Source organism: Myotis yumanensis, unplaced genomic scaffold (genome assembly GCF_028538775.1).
Source record: "Myotis yumanensis isolate MYYU_CA2020_CCGP unplaced genomic scaffold, mMyoYum1.0.hap1 SCAF_12, whole genome shotgun sequence".
NCBI lineage: Eukaryota > Metazoa > Chordata > Mammalia > Chiroptera > Vespertilionidae > Myotis > Myotis yumanensis.
The window spans coordinates 4,917,066-4,932,641 of NW_027223763.1; the positions used below are offsets into that span (position 1 = coordinate 4,917,066).

Here is a 15,576-nt window from a genome sequence, read left to right on the forward strand (position 1 = left end):
TTCTCTTTCCTGCCCAGCAAGACCTAGGCCCTCTGAACCACCAGAGCTATAATTCTACTCCTAACAGGCCCAGGCTATTGCTTCTTAAACAGGCATTTATGTTTAATTTTGTAAATTTAACTCACTCACTAATTCCTGAACACCTACTCTGAGGGCCATCCCTGCCCTTGTTTGACAGTTTATGACAGACATTAAATACACAATCACTTCTATATTCTAGCTCTGAAGGAGAAGGTGAGCACTGTCACAGGGGGGCCCTGACATAAGGGCTCGAGGGTTCCCTAAGAAAATAATATTTAATCTGAAAGATGAATAAGAATTGGCAAGGCATGGGGGTGAGAAAGCAAAGAGAGCATTCTAGCCAGAAGAAACAGCACGTCAAAAGCCATGAGGCAAGAAAAAAATGTGGTATGCTTGAAGAACCCTCGGAAGGCCAGTATGGCTAAAGCAGAGAGCAAGGGAGATAGCGTAACAAGATGAGGCTGAGATCAGATAGGCTTCACAGCCAGAGTCAAAGCTTAGACTTTATCCCCAGAGCAATGGGAGCCACTGAAGGCTTCCAAGCAGGTCCCATTCTAAGCAGGATCACATATGGTCAAAAGGCACCCTGCTTTCTCCCATCATGTCGAATAGGAATGGTCGGCAACACAGAAAACACCGACTGGCCTTTGGACTGAATCCATGGTTCACAGTCACAGAAAACATAACTGGAGGGAGGTGAAGAGAGTATTTCCGTGACTTCCTGTCCTCCTCCTCCAGAATGAAGGTCCCTCCAAGGACGTAACAAACTTGTGAACTGTTACTTTCACCTGCAGTTTCCGATCATGACCAGCCAGAATCCAAGCCATCATCATTCAGGGGTAACTATCAATCTGAGAGCAACTGAGAAGGGAAGAAAACCCCACCCCCTGCTGACCTGGCCCCTCCCCCCTCCAGGTCTTTCCCTATTAGTCAAAGTACCAAAACTTGATAAACCCGTTCCCTAGCAACAGGGGAAGCAGACACAAAGCTTGCCCAGGAACCAGGTCCAAGGGGGCCCCCTGCAGGCCTACCTCTGTAGCCAGGCAAGGGGAAGGCCCAAGAGAACAGCAGCACTCGCATTTGCCTGCTTTGGGGTGGAAGGGAAAGGAAAGGCGGGCCTATCAAAGCAAGGATCCCTCTCAGCCACCCCCTGACCTGGAAAACACTCCCCCATTAAGGTGTCCACCTGCTCCATTTCCTTGAGAACTCAAGAACACAGGGGATGTGGCTAAGAGCAGGGGCATAGGGAGAAGGTGGCCACAATGCTGCCAGGGGCTGCTGAGCTCTCTCATTTCTCAAGGCTTCTGTAAACAATTGCCTTGAGATATAGTAAGTGCTCAGTAAATCACTTTGGTGGTGACAATGAGCTCAGAGAGACCATTTTTACCAACAACAGGAATCAGCTCGGCTCATATGGCAGCAGGCATCAGCTCCCCCTGGTGGTTGGAGCCAGAGCTGCAGGAACAGCACCAAGCCTCCTTGCACCCCGCAGTACTGTACCCCAGCTAGCCCTGTCAGGCTGCTTGCTCAGGGGTCCCCAGAGACAACCCGAAAGCAAAGAGGAAACAGCCCAGAAAGGACGCAGTTTAGCCAAGTAAGTGCCAGGAAAGGCAGGTACCTGTGCCATAGTCGATGCGCGTGGAGTTCCCCACTGACTCCTTTAGGTAAACAGCCACCTCAGGCACAGCAGCTGCCAGATGGGTGGGGACCACTGTGGCCACCAAGTTTTCTGCTTCCTGATAACACAAGAGACACAAAGTGGTGGCAGCAGATTACGCAGCATCCTGGTAGGCAAGCGTCCAGGGGCAGCATCTGGCTAGGACCCAGGCTGCTATGCCAGGCGGCCTGGCCCCTACTCTGAACTGGCCACAGAAGGAAAAGAAGGGAGAGCATTTATTCTTACAAAACAAAGACTACTCTGGAGTGGCTTTTCATTTGCTGACTCTTCCTCCAGATAACAGGGTCCTGGGGGCAAGACAGCAGGGATCTGAAAATAAGACATTCAACTTTCCCATCTGGTAACTCATCAACATCCCATAGATGTCGTCTTTCCTCATACTCCCAGCAAGGGAGTTTGTGCCATATGCCCATCAAAGGACGTATGCAAGGATGTTCATAGCAGACTTGTACAGTAGCCAAAACATGAAAACAACCCACAATTGAAATGTCCATCAACAGTAGAATGGATAAATTGTGCTATGTTCATACAATGGAATATTATGCAGCAATGAAAAAGATCCGCTGGTATACACAACAATATGGATGAATCATATAGACATACCATTGGGTAAAATAATCCAGACATTTATATGAAGTTCTAAAAATGTCAAAATCTACCTATGGAATAGAAATCAAAAGAGCTGGGGAGATACCAACTAGGAGGGGCATGAGGGTCCTGCTTAAGTGCTGGAATGTTCTATAGCTTAATATGGGTGGTGGATGCAAGGGTAAATATACACTAAGGGTAAAAATATAGTAAGGGCAAAAATACATTAAGCTGTACAGCTATAATATGTCAGCTTTAAGTTATCCTATATAATAAAAGCCTAATATGCAAACTGTCCCTTCGACTGGGAGTTCGACCACTCGCTATGACGTGCGCTGACCACCAGGGGGCGGCATGGAACATGGTGGGCATCTGCAACCTGGCGCTGGCAGCAGGCGGCAGTGCCGGCCCTGATGGGCCCCAATGAGAGCGGGACTGTGGCAGGATGGTGGAGCAGGTGAGTGGGCAGCACCAGGCCAAGGTGGGTGCGAGTGGGGCCCGAACGTCCCACCATTGCTCAGCAGACAGTGACCAGCAGCAGCAGTGGGGGGCAGGGCCACTGCCCGGGTCCCAGGCACTGAGGGAGCCAGGCAGGGCCCAGTCACCCTGCCAAACACCCTGAAAATGGCAATCAGCGGCAGTGGTGGGGGGCGGGGCCACCGCCTGGCTCCCAAATGCTGAGGGAGCTGGACAGGGGCCCAATGGCTCAGGCGGAAGGGGGTATGCAGGGCCCAGGGGCCCAGGTGCTGCCCAGGGCCAAGAGGTCAGCTCGGACCTGCCCTTCCATGCTAGATGCTCGAGCTTTGATCACCGGCCAGGCCTAGGGACTGTACTTGTGCACAAATTTTGTGCACCAGGCCTCTAGTAACTCTATAAAAATCTTTAAAAAAACAGCTCAAGCCCATGTGCCATCTTAGAATCCAGAGGCATCCGAGCTACTCTTAGGGAAGGAAAGCATTTTGCTGGGTCCTTGGAGCCCCCTCTGCTCCACGTGAAAACCCCAGGTCAGAGAAATGAGAACCCAAGTTCCGCACAGTCAGTGTGTGGACACCTGGCCTGAGAATCTCCTGGAGACCCGGTGAAAATCTGGATTCTCAGACCCCATCTGGACTGACAGACTGCTTTTCTGAGGATGGGGTTGCAATCCTGCATTTTGTTTGTTTGCTTTGAACAGGAATCACCTTCATATGATTAAAAAATAAACAGGTGATAAAAGGGATGCACTGAGAAGTCCCACTCCACCCTTCTCCCCACCACCCTCCTCTCCCCTGCCCCCTAAAAGAAACCACAGCTTTATTTGCCTTTTGTGTATCCTTCCAGTGATGTTTCCCTATGCGAACTGGGCAATACAAACATACTTTTTACTTCTCCCTCTTTCTAACCAAAAGGCAGCTTGCAATATGCATCATAGGCCAGGCTGCTCTTCAACCTGACAGCAGACCGCAGAGTCCCTTCCCGCAGTTCCCTAGCGGGACTCCTTATTCCTCCTTACAGCTGTACAGTGCTCCAGAGGCGGAGGTACTAGTTTATTTAACTGATCCCCTGCAGGCGGACACCTAGGGTGTTTCGAGCAGTTGCCTACTAAACAGCCCCGTGCAGAGAACTGCGTATCCACATGGTCATTCCCAGAGGGTGGCTAAGTGCATCTGTACTTGTGGTAAATGGAACTGCCATCTTAATGAACGCCCAGTGATTCTGATATGCCTGAGAGCTCCCTCCAGCCCAGCCCCCAGCCTGTCTGTGGCAGCCTCACCTGGTCAAGTCTGGCATACCAGGTCCTGAAGGCCTTGTTCCCAAATCGAGAGGGCTGGTCCATTGGTGGAGTCTCATCAATCCACCTGTCCAGAGTGTTGAGAAGAGCGACCAGTTTCTCAATGGCCTGTGGAGGCAAAATAGAGGAGCAAGACACAGTGACCAAGCTGGCGCCAGAGGAAGTCCCCACTGTTGCTGAACAATGACCCCAAGACATGGTGCTACCTGGCATCCTCCTTGCTGTGCCCCTTCCACACACACTGAGTATGAAAAAGAGGCCCCGGGAGCATAGTGAGCTTTCCAGAAAGGGACCAGCACAGGCTGAAGGGACAGGGTGGCTTCAGCAGCTGGTTCTCTGACTAGCCTCGAGGAGCTGTTGGACAAGCACGAACTGCAGCCCTGACATTCTTTTTTGTTTTTTAAATATATTTGTATTGATTTCAGAGAGGAAGGGACAGGGAGGGAAAAAGAGAGAGACATCAATGAGAGAGAGAATCACTGATCAGCTGCCCCCCACATGCCCCACACACTGGGGATCGAGCCAGCAACCTGTGCATATGCCCTGACCAGGAACTGAACCATGACCTCCTGGTTCATAGGTCAATGCTCAACCACTGAGTTATGCCAGCTGGGCAAACCTGACCTTTTTCACTAGAATCAGTGTGGTCTTCTTTAGTACATAACACCTCCTCACCACAGAAAACAGAAATGTAAAAGGAAGAAAACAAAAATGACCAGTAATCCTAACACCCAGAAATAAGCATTATTTACTTTTTAACATACTCTTCATATTTTTCCAGTGTTTTCTATTGCTTATCATGGTGACAATTTTGAAGGCAACTGGACCGATTCAAAAAACACCATTTAGTTGCCACGGACCTTGAGCCAGTGACTTGAACGCTCTGTGCCTATTTCTTCATCTCAAAGTGGGCATGCTGATAGATACCTCTCGAGGCTGTCATGAGAACTAAATAACACCCCATGAAGGATGCCTGCTGCAGTGCAGGCTCAAGGTGATGGTGTGATTACACAAGCTCTAAACATGGGTCACAGGGCACACGCGGCTTTGTAGCCTGCTATTTCCTCATGAACCTCATTCCACATCAATATGTAAACATGACTTTACAATAACCTCTAGTAAGTGACTAAGACTTCATTGTGCCAGTGAACTACAATTTATTTACCGAATCCCTCACTGTGAAACGTCTGGGTTCTTTTCAACTGTTCACTACCACAGATAGCCTGAGATAAACAACCTGAAGCTCATCCTCCGTGAAAATGCTGGCCAAAGGTAGCAGCGTGGGTAATGCCTTGTAGGACCACAGGTGTTCAAGATGCCGTCCCTCATCCCCGCTTTTCCCACGGAGGCCCGGGACTAAGAGCGGAATCGGTGTCACAGGCCAGGGCCACATGAGCACACAGTGTTACTCAACGAGAAATGAGGTGAGGCTGCCTATCCGAGACACAGGTCTGTGAGGACGGTGAGAAAGTGCTCTTTGCAGATGAGGCTGACAGAAGTGGGCACGTGAAGGGCGACGAAAGGCACAGGGAGAACATGACACAGAAGACATTCCAAGTCGGTGGCCCTGGGAGGAGAGGAAGGAGCCTGCCAAAAGGAGGATCGTGCCTGTGTCTACTGGGCAGAACAGTCTAAGGCAGCGGTCGTCAACCCTTCGGACCTCACGGACACCAGTGGTCCGTGGACCACCGGTTGGCAACCGCTGGTCTAAGGAGATGCCTCCAGAGCTCCTGGCACTGGTAGGAACTAGCAGGGTGATGCCCACAGAAAAGGTTGTGATAAGGAGGGCAAGGCATGGTCAGGTCTGCCATGCAGAGACGCTTCCCAAGAGCTGTGTATGTACCTGGAGGTGGGCTTGAGCTAATGGTATACATGTTAGCCAATGCTCCCCTGTAGAGCTCCAGGAGGCAGGAATCACATTGCTATCCATGTAAGTGGTGCCTCCTGTCATTGTGCAACATGACAACGGCCTTCATCACCCTGTTCCCTATGCTTGAGGCCTGGGAGGAGAAATGTACTGTAGAGGACAAAGCTCCCTTTATACTGGCCTGAAGCAGAGGCCTGGTGAAATGTGGCAGAAAGTGCCGTCAGAACCTGTCTTTGTGAAGAACCAGGTCACCAGGAACACTGATCACAGGGACAGAGCAGACCTGACCTGGGACTTGGGAGGATGCTGCAATAATCCTGGCCGGGAAGCACCAGCAAGCCCGTCCAGAGATGTCAATCTCTGGTGACACACGGAGGAGGATTAAGAAGATGCTCAGGCCCGCAGCCCGGCTGACCAGTGAACAATGGAAAGGCTCCGAGCTCTCTTTCTGCAGACGGGTTTCCAACTGGGGGTGGGAGGCCTCTACTGTTTGGCTAGTTGGGGGAAAAGGTTAGAGGAGAGAGAACTGTGGGCTTGTACCTGAAAACACAAAGAACACACTGAGCTGCACTTCTCCCTAATCCAATGCTTTCTTTTTGGATTTCATGGACAAGTAAAATTTTGGAGACATTTTCTATTTTGCTCTCATTTTAAAAATCAAACAGAACAACAGTAAAAATAAATAAATAAATAAAAATAAGACTCTTATCTATCATCTTTATTTTGCAAAAGTGAAAAATTCTACCCCAAAGAGAAGGACAGACATAATCACAAAACGAAGGAGAGCCTTCTAAACACGGACGTAGACAAGCCCACGTCACCCTTGCTTGCTCCTTGCTACAGGCAGTCTGGAAGCCGCTACCCAGACCACTGTGCCCTCTCCCCAGCTGCAATTGCCATTCCTGTAGTGGGAGGCAGCAGCAGTGAGAAGAATCAGGAGACCTACGGACCAAGCAGAAGACAGCTGGGGGGTACGTGAGAACATGGGCCTTTTCCCAAGTTCCAACTGCACCTCCCGCCCTGGGGCCTATCATGAAGGCCATCTGTAAGTGTGCAGTGGGCCTGGGGAGCCTGGCCAGCTCCTCAGTAAAGGAATGGCCAAAAAGAAGCTGTTACCGGATGTGAGCCGGATGGTAAACAGCTGGCATTTTTAGCTCATTGTTTGCTTTGTTTTTGTTTGTTAATCCTTATCCAAGGACTTCGTTTTCATTTATGCTTTTTAAAGAGAGTGAGGAGGAAGAGAAGAGAGAGAGAAACAGAGAGAGAGAGAGAGAGAGAGAAATATTAATGTGACACACACATCCATTGGTTGCCTCCTGCACATGCCCCCTCGCCGGGGATCAAACCTGCAAACCAGGTTCATGCCCTTGACTAGGATTCAAACCTGAGACCCTTTGGTGGGTGGGCTGGCTCTCTAACTATTGAGCTACTGGCCAGGCTGCTTTGTTTTCTGTACTCTACATAGCCCCATACTGACAAAGCCTGTGTTGCAGAGACATCACTGACAGGCCGCCCCTGTACACACGTAAGTCCTAATAAACTCATGTCTTTCACAGCCAGTCCTCTGGGTTATTTGGAATTGGCAAGCAATACGCTGAGGCCTTCTCGGACCTCAGCTCTTTGCAGAACACAGCTCCCATCCGTGGGCCTAGGCCACTTCCTGTGAGCTGTGCCTCCTGCTGACCCTGCAGCTGTGGGCAGAATCTGGGAGCCGCTGGAGACTAGTCACCTCTGTGCACTGAGTGGGGAGCAGCCCACTCCCCCTGGTGCTGGGATGAACCCCAGCTCAGGAAGAGCCCGAACTGAAGCAACAACACTACTGGAAATTAGAAATGCAAAATAGCTAACGCTTACAATCTATATAATAAAAGGCTAATATGCAAACTGACCGAACGATGGAACGATCTGTCGCCATGATGTGCACTGACCATCAGGGGGCAGACACTTAACACAGGAGCTGCCCCCTGGTGGTCAATGCACTCCCACAGGGGGAGCACCGCTCAGCCAGAAGCTCGGCTCATGGTGAGCACCATGGCGGTGGCAGGAGCCTCTCCCGCCTCTGCGGCAGCGCTATGGATGTCCAACTGCTAGCTTAGGCTAAGCCGTCAGTCGGACATCCCAAGGGCTCCCAAACTGCAAGAGGGCCCAGGCCCAGGCTGAGGGAAGCACCCCCCACCCCACCACGAGTGCACAAATTTTGTGCACTGGGCCTCTAGTAGCTAATAATGATAATGTCATTTGTCCGTGCCAGGTACTGTGCAAAACCACCCTACATGTGGGATCTTAGCAGATCCTCCCCAGGGGCCATGAGTAGGTCTGTGGCTCTTCCCACTCTACATATGAGGACATAGAGGGTCACAGGGAATAAGGTCACTCAGCTTAGAAGTGAGAGGTTATGAAAAACCGGTCAGCCTGACTCCAGAACTCAGGCACTTAACCACACTGCAATTCTGCCAAAAGAACAGCTCCTGTGCTAAGACAACACCTGGTTGGTGTGGCCTGCTACCATCAAAGCCTCAGAGGCAATTAAGGGACCTGGGAGGAATTTGGCAGCTCAGCATCTGCTGGGGTAATTATAACATCCCCTTTAACTAGCCTTCCCACCACATTCCCCAACCCACTGAGCAGAGCAGAGCAGAGCAGAGCATCTCCTGCCACAGGCTCAAAGAGGAGCCCGCTCTTCCATCCTGCACCTGTGCCTCCAGTCCCGGAGCACTGAGTGAGCCAGCTCCCAGGAGAAGACTGGCAATCCCCAGCACTGGCTCCCTCAAGTGACAGAAGAGGACCTCGGCCACCCAGCAACCAGTTAGGGCCAATGTGAGCCTCAGGCCAGGTGGAGAGACTGGGCCAGGCCCAGGCCACAGCTAGAGAGCTGGGTCAGACAAGACACTGAGAGAGGCTCCTCAGGCCCTGGTGTCTCAGATAAGAGGCTCAAGGTGGTTCTGGGCCAACTGGGACAGGAATCCAAGAGGCCACTGGAGGCCTGGGACCCAGCCCTGGGAGATGGCATCCAGCAGAGCAAACAACTACAGGACCACACCTTCCCAGGGATATCAGCCTCCCCACAGCTCTCGCCCTCCCTCCACAAACAAGCCTCTCTCTGAAACCCAGCCAAATAGCACCCACCTAGCAGTGTGCCCTTCAACTCAATGTTTCCACTCCTAGACGTGGAAATAACGCCCACATATGTAGGCGCAAGGATATTCAGAGCAGCAATGTTTAGGGACACAACCTAAAAGTCTCCAGTTAGGGGATTGTTTAAACCAATGAGGGCGTGGCTCAGTGAGGCAGCCATCCCCATGGCAGGAGAGGAGGAGCTCACAGGGCAGGTCCGGATGACACTCCCCCACTGTTAGTGGTCGGCTATGAGAGGGAAGACAGCAAGAGGCCAGTGCTAACGTTACACACGTTTCTCAGTAATCTCTTCAGTGAGCACGGTTACTTCTTTTGTGATCTCTTTTGACTTATAATGTATATAAACATACCAGTTAGCAAAAATGCAGGCTATAAAATGTCATCTTTACCTCGATCCAATTTTCTATTCACAGATTTTAAAAAAGTGTGAGAAGTATAGATACAAAAATGTCAACTGCACATGTGTTTGGATGATGTGATTTTCTGCACTGGCCCCGCTGTGGGCAATGAGCACACAGGACTCCATGGAGCTATTTCTGGAAGGCCCTGCCACAGCAGGCACCCTGCCCATCCTACCTCAGAGACTTTGTACTCGAAGGTCAGCTTCTTCCCCTTCACACCTTCGTTGAGGGTAAGGATGAATCCGATGTAGTCAGCGTATGCCTACCAAACAGGGGAGGAGGACAGGGGGATGTGGAAAGGGCTGTCAGACCCCCACTCTCTATACCCCAGCTGCACCCAGTTACCAAAATGCTCCAAGCTGCCCCTGGCTCCCAACCAGGTAGCAGGAGCAGTAGAAAGATAATGTCAAATACCCCACCCTCCCCCTCCATCCCACACCACTGGCAAGCCAATGACACCTGGGCCTCCAGCCAGAATTTACTGTGTGCTCACTCTTGCTCCCGGCAGTTTCTTTACACAACAGCCCACGAGCAGCACTATCACTGACCCCATTCTACAGGGAGAAGACCAAGGCTTCAGGGGAGTGACTTGCCCAACGTCTCCTAAGACCAAGATCTCAGTAGATGTGGAGCAGGACCCAGCCAACCAAACCCCACTGTACTACACCACCAGGAGCCCAGGAACCCACCCAGGCCCCTCTCCCCTGCTCATATTCCAGATGGTTCCCCACCGGCTGTCTGCCTTGGTGCAGTGCCCGCTCCCAGGAGAAGAAGGGTCTTCTGCCCATGGCCGGGGCTCTCAGCACACCCATCCCCAGGTCCCGCAGGCACTCTCCTCCCTGCTGCACCCAGCCTGGGGATAACAAAGCACTGAGGCCCAGGCCCCTGGAGGGGCAGTTCCTGGGAACAAGGGACTGCTCAGTCTTGTTTCTTCATCATCCCTCTGCCCCTCACTTCCTTCCTTCCTCCTTATCTAAGCCTACAGGATACCAGCCCCAGATGAGTCCCGAGAACCCACCACTCAGTATCTAGAAGCGGGTATTCCTATAGCAGATCCTCTTGCCAGCCTAGGAATGGCTGCAGGTGGGAGTGAGGGGCAGTACCTAAAGCAACTCCCCTGGCCCAGGGCAAGCCTGAGCCCTCATCCTGACTGGCAGTGCCCACAACTGCCTCTGCAAAGCACACTGGGATGCAAGGAGAGGATGGAGCAAGGGGCAGGGGCATCCTCCACAGTCCCTGCTCCTATGTGGGTCCGAGTCTCTTGGTGACTAAAACTCAGGACATTCTGACGAAGGTGACTGTGTGCAAAGTCTCTAGAGATGCCACCACCGCCACCACCATCGTCGTCATCATCACAAGAGCATCGTTCAGCATGCACATCAGGAGAGAAAGTGACCAACACTTCCCTAAAAGCGTTGGTGCCTCGAGCAGCACTGGCACACTTTGCCTACAACGGGCCAGACAGTAAATACTTTAGGCTTCCTGAACCATACAACTCTGCCCTTGTCGTGTGAAAGCAGCATGGACAACAGACCCATGAATGAGCGTGGCTGTGCGCCAACAAAACTGTATTTACAGAAACAGGCGGAGAGCCAGCTTCGTCTGGCAGGCATCATTTGCCAACCTGTGGTCTAGACCCATGGTCGGCAAACTGCGGCTCTTTGGCCCCTTGAGTGTGGCTCTTCCTAAGCCTTAGAAGTACCCTAATTAAGTTAATAACAATGTACCTACCTATATAGTTTAAGTTTAAAACTTGGCTCTCAAAAGAAACTCCAATCGTTGTACTGTTGATATTTGGCTCTGTTGACTAATGAGCTTGCCGACCACTGGCCTAGACTCCTCACCGGAAACCTGCCAAGCTTGCCAAGACCCCAAGCCTGCTCTTCTCTACAAGGGACACCCCACCCCAGCTGACCAGACCAGGTCGGCACCTGGCTGGAGCTGGACCCAAGGCCTTCCCTGGGAATGTGACATTGGCTTTCTTTTTCTCAGTCCCAGTCTTTCCGCAGCCTGACCACAGCCGGGAGGGACACGCTGTTGTCTTCTGCAGCACAGAAAGCTGGTCTGCCCAACAGTGCTCTGGGCCCCAGTGCCCAGGTATTTTTAGGCTCAGTCACTTCCCTGGCCTTGGTTTTCATGTAATAATCTCCTCTCCCTTTGATACACTGCTCCCCAACTTGCTGATACTTGTAACCAAGAATCACATAACACACTCCTTCGTTTAGGACACTCGCGTCAGCCAATACAACTCTTAAGGGGCAATGGTGTATGAGAACCAGGAGCACAACTCTGTAGGGTTACTCTGGCCCCGGCCCCCAGAGATCTTCCCACTGAAGCATCTCTAAGCGTTGCCCCTGACGGGAGGGACAGTCATCTCCTCTGTCACCTCTCTTCCTAGTTTCTAAGAGCTGTGGCTCCAAGGGCGTGAGGGTCAGGAGCTCACAGCCCATCATGTCCAGAAAACCAGTGTCTCTGAAAAAGCCCCAGTTTCTCCTCTTAGCTCTGACCCTGCAGGGCAGACCCCACTGGTACCTGAGAACGCTTCCATTTGCCCATGTCCGGAACCGTGTGGATCTCCTTCTTCGGAATGATAAAGCTCTGAGTGGCTGGAGGGGTCTCCTCCGAAGAATCTTGACAAAGAAAATGAAAAAGCAAACAAATAAATAGAAACCCTTCCCAACACACACACACTTTTAAACCAAGACTCTAACACCCAAGCCCCAGTGTAAACCAGACACAGACTCCCAGGACAGAGAACTTAAACCAAACCCACCGGCCTCCTGACTTTCCTTTCGCTGCAAGGAAAACAAGGTATCAGTTGTTGAGGGAGAAGCCCAGGGGACCTAAGGAGGAGGCTAGGGAACCTGAGATAAGAGCAAAGCAAACCTCTACCTAATCCGAATTCAAACCAGAGCCCAAGAAAGAGACCAGAAACTCTCCCTCCTCCCACCTGTTCTGCAAGCCCTGTTCCCAGGACCCAACATTGAGACCCCCTCCGATTAGTGAATTGCTACTCTAAGATGCTAAATAGAAAGCTTTGTAGGTCAGGCTAGTAACCTAACCACATTGTCTTTATGGGAAAATGTGCTCCACGTTCCAAATAATCAACTTGCAATGATATTTGGGAACAGAGCCCTTCTGTACATTGGAGAACTGTTCCCTGCAAGGGGACAGTCCCCCTGACACTGTTTCACAAAGAGGAAAACCTCCAGGCCAGGCCCTGTTACCAGGGGAAAGGTTACCCTATAGGAAGCATTGCAACAAATCACTGATGCAACACACAAGTTGCCAGAACACAAAATCCCAAGTCAGAAAAGCAAGCCTTCCGACACAGGACTGCGACAAATGAAGTCAGACCCACAGTCTCTCCAGCCTCAAGGTCCTGCCTCTGACAAAGGGACCACCGGACAGTTGGATCCCCTAAAACCTCTCAGTGTAGATGGAAACATACAAAGTGTTAGAGATGTTCCTAACCACCCCCCATCCCTCGCCTCGAAAGTGTAATGTAGCATCATCTACCATTTGGGAACCAGTCCGCGTGTTCAACTTGTACCACCTTTGAGCAGGATCACAGGAACCCACACTGACTTAACTGCCATGTCCCATGCGCTGCCCACATCCTCTGTGGACACACACACCGGCCCTACGCAGGCATGGCCTCGTGTTTAAGAAATGAGGGAACAGGCTCCCAGGGGCTGGGACTTGCCAGCAGAGCGAGGTCTGTGTGACTCCAGAAGGCCAGGTGTTCACACCACACCGAGTGAAGTAGTTCACTCTACTTGCCCCCAAACGCCCTGCTTCAAACTTCCGAGAAGGGCCACAGGCCGGGAGCCTGGATCCTCCCGCCATCGCTGACCTCCCGGGCCTTCATCTCGTTCACGCACAGGTTCTCGCCCTCATCCACCACCCGTCTTCAGGGACACATCTCACGGGGAATGCTTACTGAGAATGCCTTCTATCTCCCGATGCCATTACCAGAACTTCTGAGGCAGCTGGAGCGGGGTGGGGGGGGGTGGGGGGACACTCAGCCCGAGGACCGTACAAGGTCCCGGAAATCATTTGGTCCGGCCCTGCCTAGCCATCAGGGGTGAGTTAATTAAATGTTTGGCCACACAGAGCAGGCTAATTTTTAAGCTGATAAATGTGTATGGCCCCTATCAGTGGTTCTCACCATTCTGGCCCTTTAAACACAGTTCCTCATGTTGTGACCCAACCATAAAATTATTTTCGTTGCTACTTCATCACTGTCATGTTGCTACTGTTATGAATCGTCATGTAAATATCTGATATGCAGGATGGTCTTAGGCAACCCCTGTGAAAGGGTCGTTCGACCGCCAAAAGGATTGCGACCCACAGGTTGAGAACCGCTGCCTTAAATGATGTTCTAAACATCCAGTGGCCCTCAACAGGAAAAAGGTTCCCCACCCACCCCTGTTCTAAGGGCACACGCACAGAAGTTTTGTGCTAAACAAAGTAATGTCTGGTTGCATGCCCTAGGAGATCACACCCAGGTCTTTGTTCATCTTTGGTTTTTTTCTTGTGTTTTTTTTTTTTTTTTTTTTTGCAGGGGTGGGCGGCTTGTAGGGGAGGGACTCTTGATCTTGAACATTTCTGAGACCTTCCCAGGGATCACAAAATGTAAGAGGGTGGAAGGAATAACAGATGCTTTCCAAACCCTAGCTGTGTGTTTGTCTAACCTATTTGCTCTTGATATAATTTTAAAAGTCTTCTTAGCTCAAGGTGGGGGTGAGGGGGTGTCAGCAGCACCCCCGCCCCCACCCCCGGGCCTTTCTCCAGGTCGCAGGCCTCTATCCCTAGCACCTCCACCCCCAGCTATTCGAGTGAACTTGAAAGAGGCCACGGTGCAAATAAAAGCCACAGATGGTGATGCCAGGGAGAGACGCATCTCCTTGCACAACCAGCCTTTTTAAATTAGTGGTTTAGGCGACCGAGAGCAGTTTCTCTCAATAAATTCTCAGCCACCGAAACTCCCGAGGCCGGCCTCCCAGAGGGAGGGAGGAGTGGGGGTGCGGGGGGCCGGGCGTGGAGGCAGCTGGAGATGGGGTCCAGCAGGCCCAGCCCACGGGGCACCCCTCCCGCGGAGCAGGGTCGCATAACGAGGGCAGCCCCGTCCATGCATCTTCCCCGCCGGATAAGGGTGACCTGGGTCCGAGCAGCCCGGGCGTGGAAAGGCCCCGCTCCCGCCGAGGCGTGGCCCACCGGACCCGGCAGCCCGGGCTCCCCAAGTCCCGGGGTGGCGCCCCACCCGCCAGCCTTCGCCGCGGCCCTGGGTTCTTGCCCTCCTGCCAGGCCCCCAACGCTACCTCCTCCTCGGCGCCCATCACCCCCAGCCTCTCGAGGTCCCCCATCTCCCGACCCTCCCGGCCGAGCCCCCACCACACCCCTTCCCCGCCCCGGTCCCGGCGCCGCCCCCGCACCCCCGCAGCCGCCGCGGCACGACCGGCCGACGCACCCTACCTGGCGGCGCCTGCCGCTCGCCCTCGGCCATCTTCCTCCGCCAGGAGCCGGCCCCGGCGCCCGCAGCCCGCACCTGGCACTCCGCACCCACCTTCTTTCCCCGCGCTCAGAGCTTTTGGGGAGCAATGCGCGCCGGCCGGCTACCACCGACAGCCGAGAATTACAGTCACCCCCGCGGAGACAACCGCCATGTCGGTGCGGGGCGCTCAGGGAGCATGCCCAGCAACGGCCGGCTCCGGCGGCGGCGCAGCCCGGGAGGCGGCGGCCATGTCTGCGCGGGGCGCCCGGAGCATGCGCACCAACGGCCGGCTCGACTCCCGGCGCGACAGCGGCCCGCCCGGCCCTGGGAGCGCGGCGGCCATGCTTTTGCGGGGCGGGCGGAGGCCGGCGCGGCGGCCATGCTTTTGCGGGGCGGTCCCCACCTGTCACCTTCTTGCGTGGCCCTGCCCCTGCCCCGAGGGTCACTGGAAGACATTGCCCTGTCAGCATGGCTGTGCTTCCCTACCACTCGGAGGGCAGCGCTCCAGGACACCGAGCGGACCGAGAGGGGTGGCACCACTGCCTCCAAAGGAGGGGATGGCACCCGGGGTGGGGAAGGAGCGACCGGGGTTGGGAGGGAGCGCGCCGGGCCACCCCT

The 15,576-nt window shown here is 53.1% G+C and overlaps 1 protein-coding gene across 1 annotated transcript in view; it reads right to left on the bottom strand.

The window, feature by feature from the left end:
- Nucleotides 1-15,207, bottom strand: part of PTPA (protein phosphatase 2 phosphatase activator) — a 29,100-nt gene extending 13,893 nt beyond the window's left edge. The window contains exons 1-5 of the mRNA XM_070430480.1: nt 14,940-15,207; nt 11,994-12,091; nt 9,637-9,723; nt 4,041-4,166; nt 1,640-1,757 (exon numbers count right to left, since the gene is read on the bottom strand). Of these exons, the coding sequence (XP_070286581.1) occupies nt 1,640-1,757; nt 4,041-4,166; nt 9,637-9,723; nt 11,994-12,091; nt 14,940-14,970 (460 nt within the window). The 5' untranslated portion in view covers nt 14,971-15,207. The remainder of the gene's footprint in view (nt 1-1,639; nt 1,758-4,040; nt 4,167-9,636; nt 9,724-11,993; nt 12,092-14,939) is intronic.
- Nucleotides 15,208-15,576: the final 369 nt, after the last annotated feature.